Genomic DNA, 20,116 nt, shown 5'->3' with positions numbered 1-20,116 from the left:
GGCCTGGTCACCCCCAACTGTACACCACCACTGGCCTGGTCGCCTCTCATGGCACCCTGATGGCCTGGTTGCCCCACACAGCTTGCTGTTCAGTCGTTTGGTCATCACTCACTAACCCCCCTGCCGGCCTGGTCGCCCCACACAGCCTGCTGTTCAGTCATTTGGTCATCCCTCACTAACCCCCCTGCTGGCTTGGTCACAGGCAGCCATCTTGTGAGGGCGTGAGGCTTAATTTGCATATCACCTCTTTATTATATAGGATTCTTTGTTTTATTAAGTGATCCTATAAATATAAAATATTTTAAATTTTTCTATAAATGATCACCACACCAAGTATGTTTCAGATGTGATTAAAAGTTATCAGAATTTGATACCTAACTTTTCCTAGGAAAAATACAAAACAACCATAACTATCACTTTATTCTAAACCTAAATGATTGTCATTCTTAATATCAAACTTGCTAGAGAGATCGCAAAATTATACAAATCTGTATTCATAGAAGCTATATCATTTCAGACAAGTCCTTCAGTTCCTCCTTACTCTAATCTAAAATATTTTTTAAATAACACAAACCTAATGCCCATCAGCAAATGGACAAATAAATAAATGGTGCCATTTACAGTACGGAGTCTTGTGCCTCAATTAACATGATAAATGGATCATTTAAAGCTTGTTTAAGGCTCAGAGAGGAGAAGTCTGTAATATTCCAGATTCTCAGTTCTTGTGCAACACAACTGTCTCAAAAAGTTGGTAGGCTTTAATCTGTTTGCTTCCAGTCAGTGCCATGTGCCAATAAATACACTAAGGTTTTTTCTTGGAGATCATACTCACTACTAGTTTCCCTGTTTCCAAATGCACAGACATGGTGGTTACCTTGAGGACAACTAAGAAAACTGGCTAGAATAAGAGAACTAGATCCCTAATTTGTTCTTTGCTATGCTTGTGAGACATAATGGACTCTTTCTAGGCTTCAGATTTCTAGATTATCCCTCTCTCTCTTCCCTTTTACTTATGTTCACAAGCCAACAAATTCTTTCCTGGGTTCATCTTTCTTGTAAGACCTTGTTCAAAGCAAAATGTCAAAGCTAACAGATATTATAATCAATTCTTTCCAACTACTTCCCCTAGAACTATAGGATCAGTAGTCCTAAATTACCACAAGTACAGTTTTATCAAATTTTTTGCCATAGCTTAACATGAATTTCCATCTTTCCACCCCTGATATGTTTCCTCACCACAAACTGCCTGATCTCCGAGCCACTGCCTCAGACTTTATGTATCGGTTATAGCAGCAGCCCATTCTAAGGAACAAATGCATACATTAGCTCACACAAGTATTTTACCCACAGGTTGATTCCCTCATTAAAGTAACTTTCACCTACTCCGTTAACATGGAGCGTCTACTACCAAACAGAATATGAGGTATATACTAGTTAAGCATAAAAATATGTAAGGCAGGATCCAAGATAAAATGGTTAGTCTTATTAGTTACTAAATTTAAGTCGAAGCTTACTTGAAATCAAGAAAAAAAATACATTGATATGTAGCTTTTGTTTTCTTCTGAACTACTGTACAGCATATAAAATATTGTTGCCTAACAAAACTGCCTCAGAGGTCCAGCAGTACTAACGATATTATAGGCCAGGCCAACGACATAAAATATCCCAAGAATAGTTTGGTGGAGAGGGAGTGGGAGGGAGGGAAGAAAGACAAAGAAATCTTTGGCTTATTCCACTTCTTTTCATACTACATTTTTCATATTCATTTGTCTATAGTTACCAATAATAGACCGGTGTGCTATAACTAAGAACTCTAAGTCAGTGAAGAGAACATACTTGGAAGGCAGGAACTACAGTTAGAGTTCTTAGGGAATTTTATAACTATTAAACTAATTCCATTAATTCAAGATCAACAATCGAATAACCTTATCTTTCCTAAACCCATAGACTTAAAGATTTTATCTTTGTCTTTGCCATCCTATAGTCTCATTATTATGTATTAATGTGTGCATTTGTTTTTATTTATACTGCTCACAATACAATGGATTCCTTTAATCTGAGAAGTTACTCTGTCTTTAAATCTATAAAAATTTTAGTCATTCTTGCTCAAAATATTGCCTTACTCTGATTCTGTTTCTGAACATTTATTACAAATTATTCTATTTTCACTTTTATTAAATAAATCTCATTCTCTTTTTCTTTTCTATTAACTTCCTATTACCCATCACTCTGTCCCTCTGCAGAGCATTCTAAGTGATTTCCGCAGCTATCTTCCAATCCACTGATATCTTTCCATCTATATCTACCCAATATTCAAACCATTCACTGAGTTTTTCATTTCAATGATGATTTTCATTTCTTGTCTTAAAATTTCTATTCATGGCTTTTTTCTCAGAACATTTAAAAACATTATTTTAAAAATATCTTTTAAACTACCTTTCAACATTTTAAATAGCATTCCTACTACCTGAGGTGCAAATTTTCTCATCTGATGTACAAGTCATTTCTTTACATGCTTTGTAATATTGAATTTCCCATTAAAGTCTCTAGTGTGTTCTCTGAAGCATCCCTACTGAATATTTTAGATTTCCTTCTACGAGGTCACGCTGGTTCTACAAGGGTTGGACCATTTTGAAGATAATTCTCAACTGAACAGTCCTTGGACTAGAAGTAACGTAAAGTACTTTCTTATGTAGCACAGGCCTGGGGTTCCAAATTCTTTTTCCTACCCAATGTCCATAGTAGACATCGAATTCACCTGTAGCTGGCAGGCAGTGACGTTCTAGGCCAGGGGGGGCAAACTTTTTGACTCGAGGGCCACAATGGGTTCTTAAACTGGACCGGAGGGCCGGAACAAAAGCATGGATGGAGTGTTTGTGTGAACTAATATAAATTCAAAGTAAACATCATTACATAAAAGGGTACGGTCTTTTTTTTCAATAGTTTTATTCATTTCAAACGGGCCTGATCCGGCCCGCAGGCCGTAGTTTGTCCACGGCTGTTCTAGGCCCCATTTCACAGTCAGGCAGCCCTTTCTGAATCCTACCTTCATACAGGTAGCTCTTTCCTAGTGCAGAGAAGAGAGGGGTTGAAGTCCACATTTCCCTAATGTTATGATAATCAACTCTAGCCTCTACCTGGGATTGCACACCCCAGTAAGCTATTTAGACTTCAGCTCTCTCTCGTTTGGTTTTAAATATCCTTTTTATTTCTATTATCTGAGCATTTTGCTCAATTTGTTTTAAGCTTGGCTGAATACTCCAAAATGCATGTGTTCAGAGTGAGAAGGGAAGTCATGTCACATTAGCAAAATCTGATAACCAAAAACTGACGAGGATATAATGACAGAGAGAAATTATAAGATAATCATGACTAGGAACATAAATTTTAAAATCTTAAGTGAAGCCGAAACCGGTTTGGCTCAGTGGATAGAGCGTCGGCCTGCGGACTGAAAGGTCCCAGGTTCGATTCCGGTCAAGGGCATGTACCTGGGTTGCGGGCATATCTCCAGTAAGAGATGTGCAGGAGGTGGCTGATCGATGTTTCTCTCTCATCGATGTTTCTAACTCTCTATCTCTCTCCCTTCCTCTCTGTAAAAAATCAATAAAATATATTTTTTAAAAAAAGATTCTCCCTTTAAAAAAAATCTTAAGTGAAAAATTAACAAATTCAGTGCAACAATGTATTATTGTAAATCATCACAACTAATCTGGGTTTATTTCAGGAATGTAAGGCTGGCTTAATATTACAATACTGAATAATGTACTAGTATTACATGAGTCAGCATATTTTAGATAAGAAAAACTTTGTATGCCACATATATTCTCTGTCACATATTCTTCTTTGGTTTGTTTATTTGTTTATTTTTTATGGTCCTTTAAACATGTAAAAACCATTCTTAGCTCACAGGCCATACAAATACAAGCCATGGGACTTAGTTGCCAATCCCTGATATAATTCAACATGCTAACATAGTAAGAGAAAAATCCTATCTAATAATAGACAAACATGGTAATTAACCATACCTCCGCTACGCTTCCCATTGGCTAATCAGGGCAATATGCAAATTAACTGCCATCCAAGATGGTGGCTAGTTGCATACTGCAGGCCCTCACCCAGACTGGCCAGGCACCCCAGTGGGGACCCCCACCCTGAAGGGGGTGTGACCAGATGCAAACAACCATCATCCCCTCACCCAGGCTGGCCAGGAACCCAAGCGGGACCCCCACCCTGATACAGGACACACGTCAGGCCAACCCAGCCGGCCCCCACCTGTGCACAAGGCCTCTATCCTATATAGTAAAAGGGTAATATGCAAACTGAACCTAACAGCAGAAGGATTGGGAATGACTGGTCACTATGACACACACTGACCACCAGGGGGCAGACACTTAATGCAGGACCTGCTCTCTGGTGGTCAGGGTGCTCTCACATGGGGGAGCTCTGCTCAGCCATAAGCCAGGCTGATGGCTGCCAGTACAGCAGTGGTGGTGGGAGCCTCTCCTGCCCCCTCAGCAGCGCTAAGGATGTCTGACTGCAGCTTAGGTCTGCTCCCCGCTGGCAAGTGGACATCCCCCGAGGGCTGCCAGGCTGCGAAAGAGATGTCTGATTGCCATCTTAGGCCCAATCCCCCGGGGAGCAGGCCTCAGCCAGCAAGTGGTCATCCCCTGAGGGGTCCCAGACTGAGAGAGGGCACAGGCCAGGCTGAGGGACCCCACCCCCGAGTGCAAAAATTTTTGTGCACCAGGCCTCTAGTTTATATATATAAAAACCCAGCGACTGGAATGGCAGAACGACCAGTGTCTATGAGATGCACTGCGGCAGCCAACCAGTGTGATCTAGGCCCTGATCCGCCCAGCCGGCCCGGCCCCCAATCAGCCCCCAACACCCTGATCAGGGGCAGGGCCAGCTGGCCAACCACCCACCCTCCCCGCCGCCAGCCCGATGGGTCCCCATTGGGGTGGGCCAGCCAGACCCCACCCATGCATGAATTAGTGCAATGGGCCTCTAAAAGGTCATTTTGAGCATCTAGTATTTATATAATTATCTCAAAAGAGGCACAAAAAGTATTTTATTACATCCAACATTCATTCATGATTTTTTAAATAATGCATAATATAGGAAGATAACTCCTTTAACCCAATAATGATTAACAACTAAAAACCTGTAGCAAACGTCCTTGTTGATGGAGAAATATTAGAAAGATTTTCTTTAAGACTGGTAACAGGACAAGGATGCCTACTATTTCCATTTATACTCAGCACTGTATCCTCACCAGTGCAGAAAGAAAGGGAAAAAATTAAAGGGTTAAGGTTTGAAAAGGAGAGACAAAACTGTCACTATAGAACAAATAATATTATGGTCTAATTAGAATTCCCTACAAAGTACAGATAAAATATTATTCAAACTGATAAGAGAGGTTACAATGTGGATGAATATACGATAAATCTATTTATTCATGTGCCAGTTACTTGGCTGATCTTAGTCTGAGGGGACTCCTGAAGGAAGTAAATTAAGCAAGCTTTCTTCCAGAAAAAAAAATTTACATTAGCTTCTACTACTGACCTAACATTCAGGTTATTAAGCAATTCCTTAACATGGGAGTCTCGGGTTCAAGGCCAAATCAGCTGGTGGACCCCAAAGATAGGTCTCCTACTTCCAGCATTGGACTTGGTATTTGCCAGCAGGGCAAGTCCAGCATCTGCTCACAGTGCTAACTTTGATTCCTGTTCATTGGGATTTGTTGGTCTTGTTATATTTTTACTCTTGGGATTTGGAGATTTCCTTTACTCTTTATTATTATTATTATTATTAATTATTATTATTATTACTAGAGGCTCGGTACACGAATTCGTGCATAGGTGGGGTCCCTCGGGTGGCCTGTGGGAATTGGGCCCTACCTCACAGCCCAGTTCACACCCCAGTTCACGCCCCCAGCCCCACAGTCCCACAGCCCCGCAGCCCTGTCTGGCACCCCGCTTTGGCCTAGCACCTTCCCCTCACCTGCTCCACCATCCCACCACAGTCCACTGCCACCTGCTGCCAGCGCCGCATCACTGACGCCCTCCATGTTCCATGCCACCCCCTGGTGGTCAGCGCACATCATAGCAAGTGGTCGAACTTCCAGTCGGACAATTTGCACATTAGGCTTTTATTATATAGGATTATTATTATTATTATTATTATTTATTATTATTATTATTTCAGAGAAATAAAAAATATCAGTGATGAGAGAGAATCACTGATCAGCTGCCTCCTGCATATCCCCTACTGGGTATCAAGTCCAAAACCCAGGCATGTGCCCTTACTGGGAATTGAACCGTGACCTCCTGGTTCATGGGTTAACACTCAACCACTGAGCCATACCTGCTGGGCTCCTTTACTCTTAATACAAGAATATCTTATCCAAAATCTAGCAGTATCATAAAGAAAGGTCATTTTGAGCATCAAGTCCAAAGTATGATTTATAAAAACCATTACATATAGAACAAATGATTAAAAACAAAACCTCAAATGTCAAAAGTGGCATTTATAAGTTATAAGTAATTTGTTTTTCCTTCTGTAGTTTTCCATATCTCCTATTCATGATCTTATTTTTGTTTTTATAAGGAAGAACAAGCAATATACTTTTTTTAAAGAAAAATGACACATAAAAATACTATTCGTTCAAGTATTATTGAAAAACAAGAATATTATCAAGCATATACTTGCTTTTCAAACAGTATCTTAATTAATTATCATAAAACTTCTGGAACTTAAGTATCATTATCTCTAATTTTGCAGAAGAGGAAACTGAGGTTCAGAAAGGTTAAATTATTTGCCCAAGTGACAGAACTGGGATTTGATTTCAGACATACTTGTTCCAAGGCCAGTGCTTTTTCTACAGAATCATGCTGCCTCCCGCAAGAGAGCATTTTCACATTACCACCTGCTACTTCTAATTAAGAGGTAGTAATTAAACAATTCTCCACTCCTGACAACAATATTTAAGCTACAGGCATTTTAAAGAAATTAATACAGCTTTTTATCTGCAGGAAGATACTATAACTGAACACAAACTACAAGCTATTGCAAAGAGAAAAGACTCCAATATGACAGTTATATGCTTATTCAAAGCATGGTTAATTATATTATATGTTAATGGAACATGAAGCATAAAATTGTTGTTCAATGACCAATTTACTTATAGAAATGTTCAACTTGATTAGTAATCAAATAAATACAAAGAGTAACAATAACATATTGATCAAATTGGGGGAAGGGGAGGAATTTAAATAGTCATAGCCAAGTTAAGTAAACAGTGAAATTCTCATACGTCTTAAGAGAGATTATAACTGGTAAAAAAATGCTATAGGCCAAATGATAATATTTACACTAAAACATATGTGGCTTTTGCCCTAGTAATTCTCATCTAGGAAATTACCCTGAGGAAATAATCATAGCTATGTAAATAAATGTTTAGCTACAGGATTGCTTATCTTAGAAATATTTCTAATAGCAAGGGGAAAAAATGGAATGAATCTAAATCTGCAATAATAAGAAATCAGGTTAATAATTTTAAATTAATGTTTCTAAAAACTAAATCCTAGTTTCAATATTTATAGGCCAGGAGACCCTAATCAACTCCACTGAGATCTCTCTCAATTTATCAAAAATCTATGGGAATAATAGTACCTATTTCACAAGCTAACTTAAGAATGATGTAAAATAATTCATATAGAAACCACAGCACAGAGCCTGGCATATGTATGCTATGAATCAATAATACACATAGGTGGTGGTTAGGAAAGCAGATGTGAAGTCTGACTCCCTCAGTCTACCACTAATGGTTCTACAAGTTATGTAACTTCTTTATACCTCAGTTTTCTCACTTACAAAATGAGAATAATCCCACAGAGTTTGTGTGAGGATTATATGAGAGAATTGTTTATAAAGTATTTAGCACAGTGCCTGACAAACAGGAAGCTTCTCAATAAATTTTGACTATTTTATTAGTAGTATTAGTATTGAGCTATTAGGATATACATTATTAGTATAATAAGTTATATACTAACACTGAGTTGCTTACTGTATTAGGTATGATACCTATTATAGAAGCTTATTATATCATGTTGGTTTTCCTGGAATTAGTTCCATTCCAATGTGTATGACCTCACTAGCAAAAACTCCACAAGTATTGTAATCGTAAACTAGAATCCTATTATACTACATGGCCAACATTGCCAACAAATACCATAGTCCTAAATTTATTAATGAAATTTTCTAACGACAACTATTTTATTTTCCCTTCTAGAGACCTTTCCCACAAATAGATGACCGGGAGGGAGAACAGCTCTTCCTAGGCAAACCTTCTCTATCCCTAAGCAGGCTCTTACATAAGAATCAGAGACCTAGACCTGGAACCTTTCAAAACCCAACAAGTATGTGGAGTTTCAAGGTCTGGATGTAAAACAAGTTTTTAAAAGTAGGGTGTGGGGGGAGAATCAAGAAAGAAAAATGAAATAAAGAATATTATTACTGAAAAATCTCCACTTTGTTTTCAACTAGCAAGTAAAACCTACTTTTACATTTTTCAATACATGTGGAATTGAAGTCCCAGAACCGTGTTTCATTCCATCTGTATAAGCTCTTAGAGAATAAAAATTTCATATCTTGGGATCGGTTCCCTGCTCAGGAGATAGACATGAGTCCCTCAAGGACCCACGCTTAGAGGAAACAGACCATTATGCAAGGAATGTTTTCCTACCTTAACCGCTTCTCCAAGAGTTTGGTTTTTGTCAGCTTCCTCACTGGAATGCAATTCAAGTCTATAATTCAACTCCTGTAGTTGCTGTGCCTGTTCATTCAATAGCATTTGTGCCTGCTGTTCCCGAAATAATGCATTATTCAGTTCTTCACATGCACTTTCAAACTTCTCATGGGTGATCAATTTCTGAAATAAGGAGAAAAAAATCAATTATCAGCTAACTGCATTTTGTATCATTTAATCTTCAGAACTGTATTTGCTAACATAAAGAGTATAATACAAACGTTTGTAAATGTCTGATACATGACAAACATACAATTTGTTTCATAATTCCAGATAAAAAATAATCACTCTGGTTTTTAAAGACAACGGCCATACTTTCAACGTTATCATATTTAGTTAAATAAAATCTTGGGAAACTTATTTCAAGTAAATCCACAATGTTCAGTTTAAATCTTGATATATAAGCATGTTTTATAAAGATTGCGATCAGAGGCTGGGCTGGCCCAAGGGAGGGGCCACAGGAGGCTGGGGGTCCAATTGGGCCGGCTGGCTGCCACAGAGGACATCATAGTGACCAGTCGTTACAGTCATTACGGCATTACAGTCACTGGCTTTTTATATATATAGATGATTGTGGGAATTAAAGCCTTTAACAAGTTTCTATGCATCTGAAAAATATACATTAGTACAGTTGAATGTGGACTTTACCTACCTCTGAGTTCTCTGACAAATGAGACAAAAATAGAAATGTGCTTACAGTTTCCTCTTGGGTCAACAATAGCAAGCATGTGGTTCATGTAGAGAGAACAATTTGCTGGAACTCAGTTTGAGGATAGATTTATACATGGGTCTTTCTATATTATCATATACTCAGTTTTACTTTGGCATCAGTACCTGGCCTGCTACCTCCCAGAAGCAACTGGTTTTTAACTATTATTTGCCTTTTCAAAGGTGTATATAATGCACTCCTCAATACTGATTAAGTTTCAAAAGGCAACAGTATAGTATACAAATAGATTCCTAATTATTAACCTAAGTTAATAGAAAGTAATGAGAAGGATCAAAAGGCACACAGGAAAGATGCCTCATTTCCTCGGCACAAGTAGTAAAGGTATATCTAATACATTACTGATACTTACACGGTGTTTTTTTTAGGGAACTCATTTTCTCATTCCCTCTTAACAGCTGTCTCACTCTCCACATTGTCCCATTACACTTTGAAAACATCTACTATAAAACCTCTCTACACTCCAGCTCCATTTCAACTTCTTACTCTCCTTCTATTCCCCACCACCATAGCACTCTTCTGGGACTTGTGAACAAATATTTTTGTACTTCGTCTACCTTTTACTCGTTATGTTGCTTTAAATTGTTGTTCCTTGTCATCAGACCTTTCTGTCCTTTGCAATCTACTTGACTTCTATAAATCAAGATCCCTGCCATTCTGCAGGACTTCTTCCCCCCTCCTCCAGAATTTCTCCTTTAGCAAAAACTTAGCTTATGTAGCCTCTCTCGTCCATCTATCCCTCCTGGAGAATGCCTCAATTCCATCCAGCCTTCTGCAAACAGGATCAAACAAGTATGGCAATGTAGAATAACAAAGAGAGGGTGTGTGAAAGCAATTGTAAGAAGCTAATAAAATAAGATCATGGCAGTTAGCTGTCTAAGAACAACTGTCCGTAGATGAACATGGTATTCCAAAGCAATAAAAGTACTGAGTAGCTTTTGGCAGACTGATGTTACGTTACAATTTTAGACCAATCTAAACAAGCTATTATATTTTCCTCATACACAGTTTTTCTGAAATAAGTGAAAGATGAGTGGCAGCAGGCACATTCCCCATTTTTAAAAAGAAAAACAGCATATTTTCCCCAATCTATTACATTTTGAATAAAACAATCCTTTATTAACAGAACTGGATATGAACATTAGCCACTACCATGAAATGGTTAAAAGTAGGGATTTTAGAGCCTGACCTGCTAGGCAAGTCACTTGGCTACGCTGTGCCCCATATTCCTCGTCTGTAAAATAAAGTACTGAACTATTATTGATATGAGAGAAATAAGTGATTAGGGTGAAAAAATAAAGTGATTAGGGTGAACGCCTGATATATATCTATTAATATGTGATTAAATGTTAAAAATCACACTCACTAAGTTTGTGGATGAAAAAGGGGCCCCATACTAAACCTGACAAGCTCAGAGGAGGCCTGCATGGTGGGCCCTACACACTCAGAGACTAAAAGCAAACACATAGGATGGTCTGAACACAAACATTCCTAACTAAAAGAGGTCATGGGGGTAGTCATGTCCTATTCCTGTGGCTTCTTTGACAAAGGTCAGTCTTTACCTTAACTGAGCCTGTCAGTTGTCCTTTTGCATCTAAGATAACATACCTTTGAAATGTCAGAGTCATCTCTGCCAGACCCCCTCAGGGCACACTGCCAGCACCAGAGCAGGAGACCACAGAACCCTGCACTGTTAACTTGTTCCCCTCATTGCACTCTATGTGCTGTACATGTTAATTAGTAACAATCCCATTCCCACCAACATAAGAAGTGTGTCTCTTCATTTTACTTTTTATCCAATCCCAGAGACTTTGCTTTCTCCTGCCCCTTAGTCTACTACCAATGAATTCCATGTAACCTTCCTTTTATGTCTTCTCCTTGACTGTAATGTATTAAAAAACCTGCAAAATTGACATCCTCGAAAGCATTTTCTCAATCCACTGAGATTTTGCTCCCAAGCAATTATCATCTGTGAGACCCAAAATCATAAAAATTCTCTATAGGTTTGAATGTTTCTTACATCAACAATTTTATACCTTACAATTGTATGTCAAAATATAAAAATTACATATCTCATTCCCTCAATTATTACTTCCATTAATTCTATTTTTATTTCTACACTTTAGTTGAAGGAATTCACACTAAATATTTCATGGAACATACTCTTAGCTTTTGATACAAGCCATTTATTCAACCAGAGCCCTTAAAAAGGATTTTGTCACCTTCTAGTAACTTTTCTTCAGACTCTTGTAACCTGTCTAGATTCTGGAAATTGAGCCCTGACGACTTTCAAACTAATCAAAGATAAGATGTTAACATCTTTTCCTAATACTTAAATATGAACTAGGAAATCTTATTGTGTAGAATACCCAGAATTCATCAAACATATTACAGGGAACAACACATTATAAAGGATCTTCCAATTTTCAGGAAGTCCACTATTAGCTAAACCTATTTATAGTTGCCTACATTCTAAATCTCAAATTGCATCGATGGCTGTCTCTTTCCATTTTGTCAGACCATCTCAAGATCCCAAATTTAGTTGGTATATGCAACGGAAAGAAAATCAAAAGGAGAGAGACACACACACACTGAAGGAATTGGCTTTTAAAAGTATACACAACAGCTCTTTATGATTTAAGTATGGCAAAACATTTTTGGAAAATAAGTGTCTATAAGTAGGGAAGAGTCAAATTTTGATGCACTCATATGAGAAAATATTAATTTATCTAAAATAAAATTAATAATAAGTGGCACAGGAAAATGTTTGTAATACTTTAAAAATATAAAAAAGTAGCATTTTAATTCTATATTCCTATCTGCACATATACAAAGAGAAAAATGCAGGGAACAAAACACATCCACACTTGAAAAGTGGTTGGTCCTAGGTGGTAAGATTAGAGGGATTTGAACTTTCTTCTTTATACTTGTTTGTATTTTTATTTGGGTATTATATATTACCTTTATCATCAGGAAAAAAAATAATAAAGCAGCTCATACAATTTTCTTCTCTGAGCAAACAACTAAGAGAATGAGGGGGGAAACTGTACTGTCTTTAGACATTCATCAAAAAGAAAAATAAATCAGAAAGGCGATTCATGATTACCTGACGTGCTGAATTTATAAGAACTCTTCGCCTTTGAAGGTATAGCTATTTGAAATAATATTTAACATTAGCAATTTACATTATCGTAGCATAATAACTGAGCTACTATCTGCTGCTGTCTCTGTTACAACAAATGTGAAAACTGCAAATTACAAATTAACCAAAAGATACATTTAAACTGAAGTTAAACTTGCAAAATTTAGGTTTCCCAAGAGGGGGTACACAAAGTACCTTGTTAGTAGGTTTAAGAAACCAATTTTGTATTCGTATTTATATTGTCTATCATCAGTTACATAGTTTTGAAGTTTCAGAGTCATATTTTAACTCAATATTCCTATATCCATATTAGGAACATCAATGTTATAAGTAACCCAACTGCAAGTAGAATATTAGATATCTGCATTTTGTTATGCTTCATGTATTTATACATTTCAATCTTGAGCTAATGTTATTTGACATAAGCCTTTCTTTTCTCAGCTATCTTCTGCTTTCTTAAATGATGCATATAAATCTTTAATGGAAGTTAGATAAAATGAATATTTCTTTAGAAAATCAACTTGATTTCATACTGAGTAATCTAATTTACTCAAAATATTCAATATAAAAGGAAAAGAGAAAAAAATCCCAGCCCCCATCAGGCTCCTCCATTGGGGCATTTTTTGTTTGTTTATTATACATTTGGGGGCTTATTTGTTATAGCAGTTAAGCTATCCTCATTGAATCTCTTTTTATACTTTCAGAGCATAAATCTTAACAGCATTATGAGTTCTGCTGACACAGAATCAGTATTCCTTTAAGCAACTGGTATAACACTTTGTGTAAATTAGGATATAACTGACATATAACATTGCGTAGTTTAGGTGTACAATATGTTAATTTGATAAATTTATGTGTTGCAATATGGTTACCACTGTAGCATTAGCTAACACCTCTATCATGTCACATAATTATCATTGCTTTTCTTATGGTGAGAATGTTTAAGATGTAGTCTCCTTACCAACTTTGAAGTATGAACTACATGTTGGGGTATTTCAGAAGGGAAGTATTCTGAAGAAAAAGAAATCTTAATGACACTTCAAATTATTTTTAACTTAAGTTAAAGAAAACAAACATACACACACACACACACACACTCTCAAAGGAGAGCTCACCAAAGCCATACATACAAAACATGTATAATTACCGAGTGCTTAAATTCATTTAATTGCATTTGGAGACCCTGGGCTTTGTCAAGCTCCTTTTTCATCTCATTCACATTTCGTTTGAATTCTGTGACCTCTAAGCGCAGCGAGCGGCGCTCCACTTCTGCTGTGTGCAGCCTTTGTGTAAATCCAAAGATTTGCTTCTGTAACGATGCTGTGCTTTTCTGTTGTTAAACAAGAGCAATTTTACAAGAAGTAACTACAGACTTACTAATAAATCAATAGCAATGGCATTTACCAAATTAAATGTAACTCAGGTTAAACATAGAACAACTAGAGGGCTAGTGCACAAAATTTGTGCACTGGGGGATGGGGTTCCCTCAGCCCAGCCTGCCCCTCAGTCCGGGAGCCCTCAGTGGATGTCCTACTGATGGCCGCAGTCTGGCAGCAGAGGCTCAGAGCAGGCATCGTGTGTGTGTGTGTGTGTGTGTGTGTGTGTGTGTGTGTATTCACCACGGCGACCCAGGAGCAGGCCTTGCTGGGTGCTGCCTACAGGCGGCCCTTTCCTGCTCAACGATCGCCATGGGGTCCTGGCTAGGGGCGGGGCTTAGGCTGCGCGGGGCTTAGGCAGCACACGGGGGTCCCAGATGGGAGAGGGGCTGCACACAGGGCCCGGATGGCGGCTCGTGCTATCCCGCCCTGCCTGCAGTATGCAAATTAGCTGCCATCTTTATTGGCAGCTAATTTGCACATCTCGCTGATTAGCCAATGGGAGGTGTAGCAAAGGTATGGTCAATTATCATCTTTGTCTATTATTAGATAGGATAATTTGGTTTATATAAAATGAACAATTAAAGAAATAATCTAGATGGCTAGAAAGTAGAATTTTCAGTCATTGATGTTTCATACAGTTCCGCTGCAGGTCACTTATAGAGACCAGTCAATTCGTAACTCATGCCAGAACACTTGTATTTGGATATTTGGACACTTATGTGGAGGTGGTTTTCCTTATTGAATTAAAAGATCACAAGAAACCTAAAGGAAATCTAGATACATTTGTGTACAACTAACTTAAACTTCAAATAAGTCTGATTCAGAATTACATTCACAAGTCCAAAAGTCCCTACTTAATAAAATTTCATACATACCAAAACGGGCACATGGACCTGCAGTCCGTATTTCAGGGCCAGCGTGTTCACTTTATGAAGTCCACGGGCCAACCTCTGAACCAGGGAATCCTTTTCTACATGTGTAATACTCCTGCTGCTACTGTGCGAAGGTAAGCTCTCCATTGCCAAACTAATTTTATCCATGAGTTTTGCAAAAGAATTCTTGGCTGCACCTATAAGTAAATGTCCACAAATTCTAGAATTTGGATCTTCAAAGAAAAAGGGGAGGGGGGAGAGACAGAAAACCATAAATTGTCTCTTGTTCATTTTACAATACTTCTAATCATTAAACAATACAATTTTCTCAATTACATAATTTCCATTCACCTGTAGAGATTTATTCAGAAAGTCTCCTCCCACAATTTTCACTGTGAAAAAGGAATGCAGAACATAGCTTGCCTACAAAACAATATATCTTAAAAAATCTGCATGTATTCACAGTCATTCAAACTGACCATTATGATACTAAAAATGTATCACTACTCTTTTCTTTGTTTTAAAACATAATATAAATCCACTTTCTATTTCCAGCTACTGAAGCTTGTTACCTTAATGTCATACTATTTATATTCTCAGACAAGAAAATATAATTTGGCTTATTCAAAGGCAATTAAAATGTTACAACTACAATTACTTATTTCCCCACAGGATTTTGGTAATCATCCTTCTCACATAATGGGCTTAAGGTCCCTGCATATCCAACATGGTCTGTTTACTGCTAGATTCATCAGGCCTGTAATTCATAATTGTGTTTAATGTTGATAAATAAAATTGTCAGTGCTTTTTCTACTAATTAGTATTCCAGATAATGCTTAATAGGTTTATTTATGCCTTAATAAAAGTCGTGTAATTTAGTTTTCCCTCTGCTAGGCAGGTCTTAATCTGTCATTACTTGTCTTATGATACTATCTGTGTAAAATGACAAGCAAAGAGAGATTATTTAAATTCAGTAATATACTGTTCTATATTTCAAGTGGCTCTAATTTCATAGTTAATTTAAATCTTGTGGTTACATCAAAAGCACACAAAAAATATATATTTATCCAATAAAAATGTTTTATAATTCTAAGAATGCATATGGTTCAACACTAAAATGCAACATTGAGAAGGTGATTGGTCAATATCTTCTGTCATAAGCAACCATTTCACTAAAGCCCAGTGTTCAAAATTTTGAGTGTTTTATTTCTTTTATTCCTCAGTATATAAAAGAAAAGGTTTTTTTAAATTTATGCACAGTCAGAATTTGAAAACTATATTGCTTATAAGTTATTCATAAAATATACATTATTTTTTTTTTAAATTTAAATCTTTATTGTTCAGATTATTACCTGAGTCTCATTTTCCCCCCATTGACCTCTCCCTGGCCGCTCCCACCCCCAGCACATGTGCGTTACTCTTTCCTCCTAGTTGTAGGACTTCCACTCAGCCAGCGTTCCTGTGGGTCTGGGTGATGTCCGTTCCGTCTTTTAGTTTCACTTTTGAAATGGTTGTTCGAGGCGGCAAACTCCGGCGTTAACCTATGCCGCCATCTTGGTTCTCCCCCAAAGCAATTTCTCCATAAAATATACATTATTAATTGGATAAAAGTATATCTTCCATGTAGAATTTATTTCTATCAGTTACTGATGCAATTACTTCTAAGAATATGGGGTAATCCTATCTAATAAAAGATTGATACGCAAATTAACCATCACTCCGACACAAAGATGGCGGCACCCAGTCCTCTCAGCCCCACTGGAGTCCTCCAATCCTGGGGGGTGGCTGCTGAGAGCAGGGCCTGCTTGGCTGTCGCCACGGTGACCCAGGAGCAGCCAAGTGGGCCCTGCAGGCAGAACACCGCAGGGCCCGCTTGGCTGTCACCAGCGGTGACCCAAGAGCAGCGAAGCAGGCCCCGCAGACAGCAGAGAACCACGGGGAGCAGGCCTAAGCCATCAGTAGGACATCCCCTGAGGGCTCCTGGATTGGAGAGGGTGCAGGTCGGGCTGAGGGCTCACCCCCACTCCCGCCCCCTGTGCATGAATATTGTGCACCAGGCCTCTAGTAAGTTTAATAATACTAAACTCCAGCACACATTTAATAGGACACTATTGAATAAATGAACAAACAGTGAATTTTATCTTATCTATAATACTAGACGCCCAGTGCATGAAAATTCATGCATGGTGGGGAGGGGGATCCCTCAGCCCAGCCTGCCCTCCCTCACAGTCTGGGAGCCCTCACAGGATGTCCTACTGACAGGATATCCATGGGGAGCAGGCCTAAGCCGCAGTCTGGCCTCTCTCTGCGGGAGGCAACCAGCCAATCAGGTATATAGATACTTTCTGGAGGCAGCACAGACTCCTTCCTTATTTCTTCCCTCTGTGGTTGGAGAACAGGAGACTAAAAGGTGGAGACAGAACTGTGGCCAGGCCTGGGGCTTTTGTAGGTGGTGGAAAGAGGGAGAGGTCTGGGGAAAGTTTAGACACATTTTCTTCAATTGTCCTCCCTCTGTTTTTTCCTTCTCGTGGTGGAAGCTTGGGCCTCAGACCAACCAGAGCCCAGCAACAGTGGGGTTCAGCCCCCTCACTTCTCAGCTGAATGTACAGCCACTTCACATTCCAAGCAGGGCTATTTTCAAGTGACTAAAGCGCTAGAAATCCACAGCTCCCAGCCTCTCCCCTCTCGGTTTCCTATTTGGGTTGGTTGCAAAGTTCACCAAGACACCAAAGCAGCTCTGCCCTGGTAGTTCTGCACTGGCCCCCACCCAAGCCCCACCAGGCACTCTTCCTTGAGTCTCCAGGCCCACAGTCTGCCCTCAGGGAGGTCGCCTGGAGCCCATTCTCCCCGGCAGGTGGGGCAGAGGGGTTGGCTTAGAGAGCTGGAGGAAGATGGCAGAGTAACAGTTGGTATGAACCAGCGCCTACTCAGCCAGACTTCCTAAGCTCCCCACCAGGCCCAGGCGGGGCCCCTTCCCTGCACTGGGAGGAACCCCAGCTGAGGTCCCCTCCCTGCACCCAGGGCCCTCCTCCCCTTTCCACCACCGGGGGCGGGAGCAGCTCGCCTGCGCCCCCCTGACAGTGAGCCTCCTCCCGCTGCCTGAAGCATGGGGTGGGCCCGTGACCAGCCACGAGGCAGGCGTGGGGCCAAGGGAGGGCGGGGCGCCTGGCAGTCTGTCCACACACACTCCGGCTCCAAGCCACCGGGTTCGCACCAAGCAGCAGCAGCAGCGCAGCAGCCCAGGGCAAGGCCCCGCTATATCCATCATTATGGTATCCTACAGAATATTTTCCCTGCCCTAAAAATCCTCTGTGCTCTGCCTACTCACCCACCCCCCACTGCCACTTATATCAACCTGTTATTTTTCATGTCTTAAAATATATAGTTGAAAACATATGTAGACTTTTTCATATTTACCTTCTTTCATTTAGCAATATGCATTTAAGGTTCATCCATGTCTTTTCATGACTTGATAGCTAATTTCTTTTTAGCACTGTCCGGGCCAGGACCTCTGGGGGTTGGGGTGGCTAGGCCTCCTGTTGGCCCCACCAAAGCTGGACTTGGGCTTGGCTGGCTGCCCCCATCCGGGCCCACCAGTCGGGAGCAGCCTCCGCCTCCAAGGCAGTGTGTAGTTAGCACTGGGCAGGCTTGTGCACACCTGCGCTGGGGGCGAAGTCCCCGCCCACATCCCCGCCCACCAGCTTCTGCTTGGTCGTGACTCGGACACCTTAACGAACAAATTAGCATATTACCTCTTTATATGTATAGATTCAACATAATACATCAGTCCACTATATTTCTTGTTTCTCTAACTGGCTTGTAACTCCTTAACTGTTTCTTTTTTCAACTAAATAAACTCATTTTATTTTTACTATGCCAGCCTAGCATATGTTTTTATTTGTTTGCTGGATTAATTATATTCTTTTTTTACTTCCATAGCAATAATAATGCTAAATAGATACAATAATGCTGAATATAAGAATGCATTCAATAATACCAAGAGAAATTAATATTAACATTTTATGGTATGTCAAAGTTATTCTTCCTAAATAAACAAGATAAAAGCATAGTTTTAGGAAATTTTCAGGAATATAAAAGTAATTAAATTTTCACAAAGAGCCCTAAAAGCAAATTTTAACAACAATTAAATTTTAATGAATAATATTGGTGTATGTTTTTTTATAATATCACAGAAATGTGTTTGTGTAGACAACCACTATGAAAGGTGAAATTAAATGACAATATACTTCTATAAGGTATTGCTCTGAATTTTGCAGAAGTGGGAAAGAGGCATATGCTCCAAGTTACAGACTACTGACTCTCCATGAATTACAGAAAGAGCACTAAATAATTTATGCTTTGCTAAGTAACAAGTGTTTTCACAATATACATTATACAGTATTAAGTACAATTAGTTCAACTTTTTTTGTTATTAATCCTCACCCGAGATATTGTCCCCTTGATTTTAGAGAGTGGAAAGGTAGAGAAGAGACAGAGAGAGAAAAACATTAATGTGCGAGAGACACATCAATTGGTAGCCTCCTGCATACACCCCAACTAAGGCCAGGGATTGAGCTTGTAACTGAGGTACGTGCCCTGGGCTGAAATCAAACCTGGGACCCTTCAGTCCACAGTCCAATGCTCTTCCACTAAGCCAAACTGGCTAGGGCCAATTAGTTTAATCCACATATATAAAAAGCTAATATGCTAAATGTCCAACTATCTGATCGGTCGCTATGACACACACTGACCACCAGGGGGCAGATGCCCAACGCAGGAGCTGCGGTGATGCACAATAGTCATTTACAGAGAAACGGCACCACAGACCTGGCACCCACAAAGCAACACTCGGCTTCCCCCAAGTGGGACACAGGCCCTGCCACCACCCCAGAGCAACAGCCCACCAAAACACAGCCAATGCTGCTGAGATCCCATGGTGCAAAATGTGGCCCACAGCCCAGCTCAGCCCAACCCAGCAGGGAAGCCGTCTCTGTGGGCGCCAGGTAATGATGTCACATAGCAACACCCAGCTTCCTCTCCCTAGCAACTAGCCTCATTGGAGTTTCTTCAGCCCAGGAACACAACTTGCTTTATAGCCAATTGCAAACATTTCACACTTTAACCAAATGTCTGTGAAGCATTTTCCCATGCCTCATCTCATTTGATCCTCACAGAAGTCCTGGAGTA

At 39.5% G+C, this 20,116-nt stretch overlaps 1 protein-coding gene across 1 annotated transcript in view; it reads right to left on the bottom strand.

Moving 5' to 3' along the window:
• CCDC171 (coiled-coil domain containing 171) overlaps positions 1-20,116 on the bottom strand; it is a 188,511-nt gene that overhangs the window by 47,880 nt on the left and 120,515 nt on the right. Inside the window, exons 19-21 of the mRNA XM_015564717.1 lie at positions 14,933-15,162; positions 13,826-14,008; positions 8,747-8,932 (exon numbers count right to left, since the gene is read on the bottom strand). Of these exons, the coding sequence (XP_015420203.1) occupies positions 8,747-8,932; positions 13,826-14,008; positions 14,933-15,162 (599 nt within the window). The remainder of the gene's footprint in view (positions 1-8,746; positions 8,933-13,825; positions 14,009-14,932; positions 15,163-20,116) is intronic.

The sequence above is a fragment of the Myotis davidii genome, unplaced genomic scaffold, assembly GCF_000327345.1.
Source record: "Myotis davidii unplaced genomic scaffold, ASM32734v1 scaffold197, whole genome shotgun sequence".
Classification (NCBI taxonomy): Eukaryota; Metazoa; Chordata; class Mammalia; order Chiroptera; family Vespertilionidae; genus Myotis; species Myotis davidii.
This window is presented reverse-complemented; position numbering and strand designations above follow the sequence as displayed.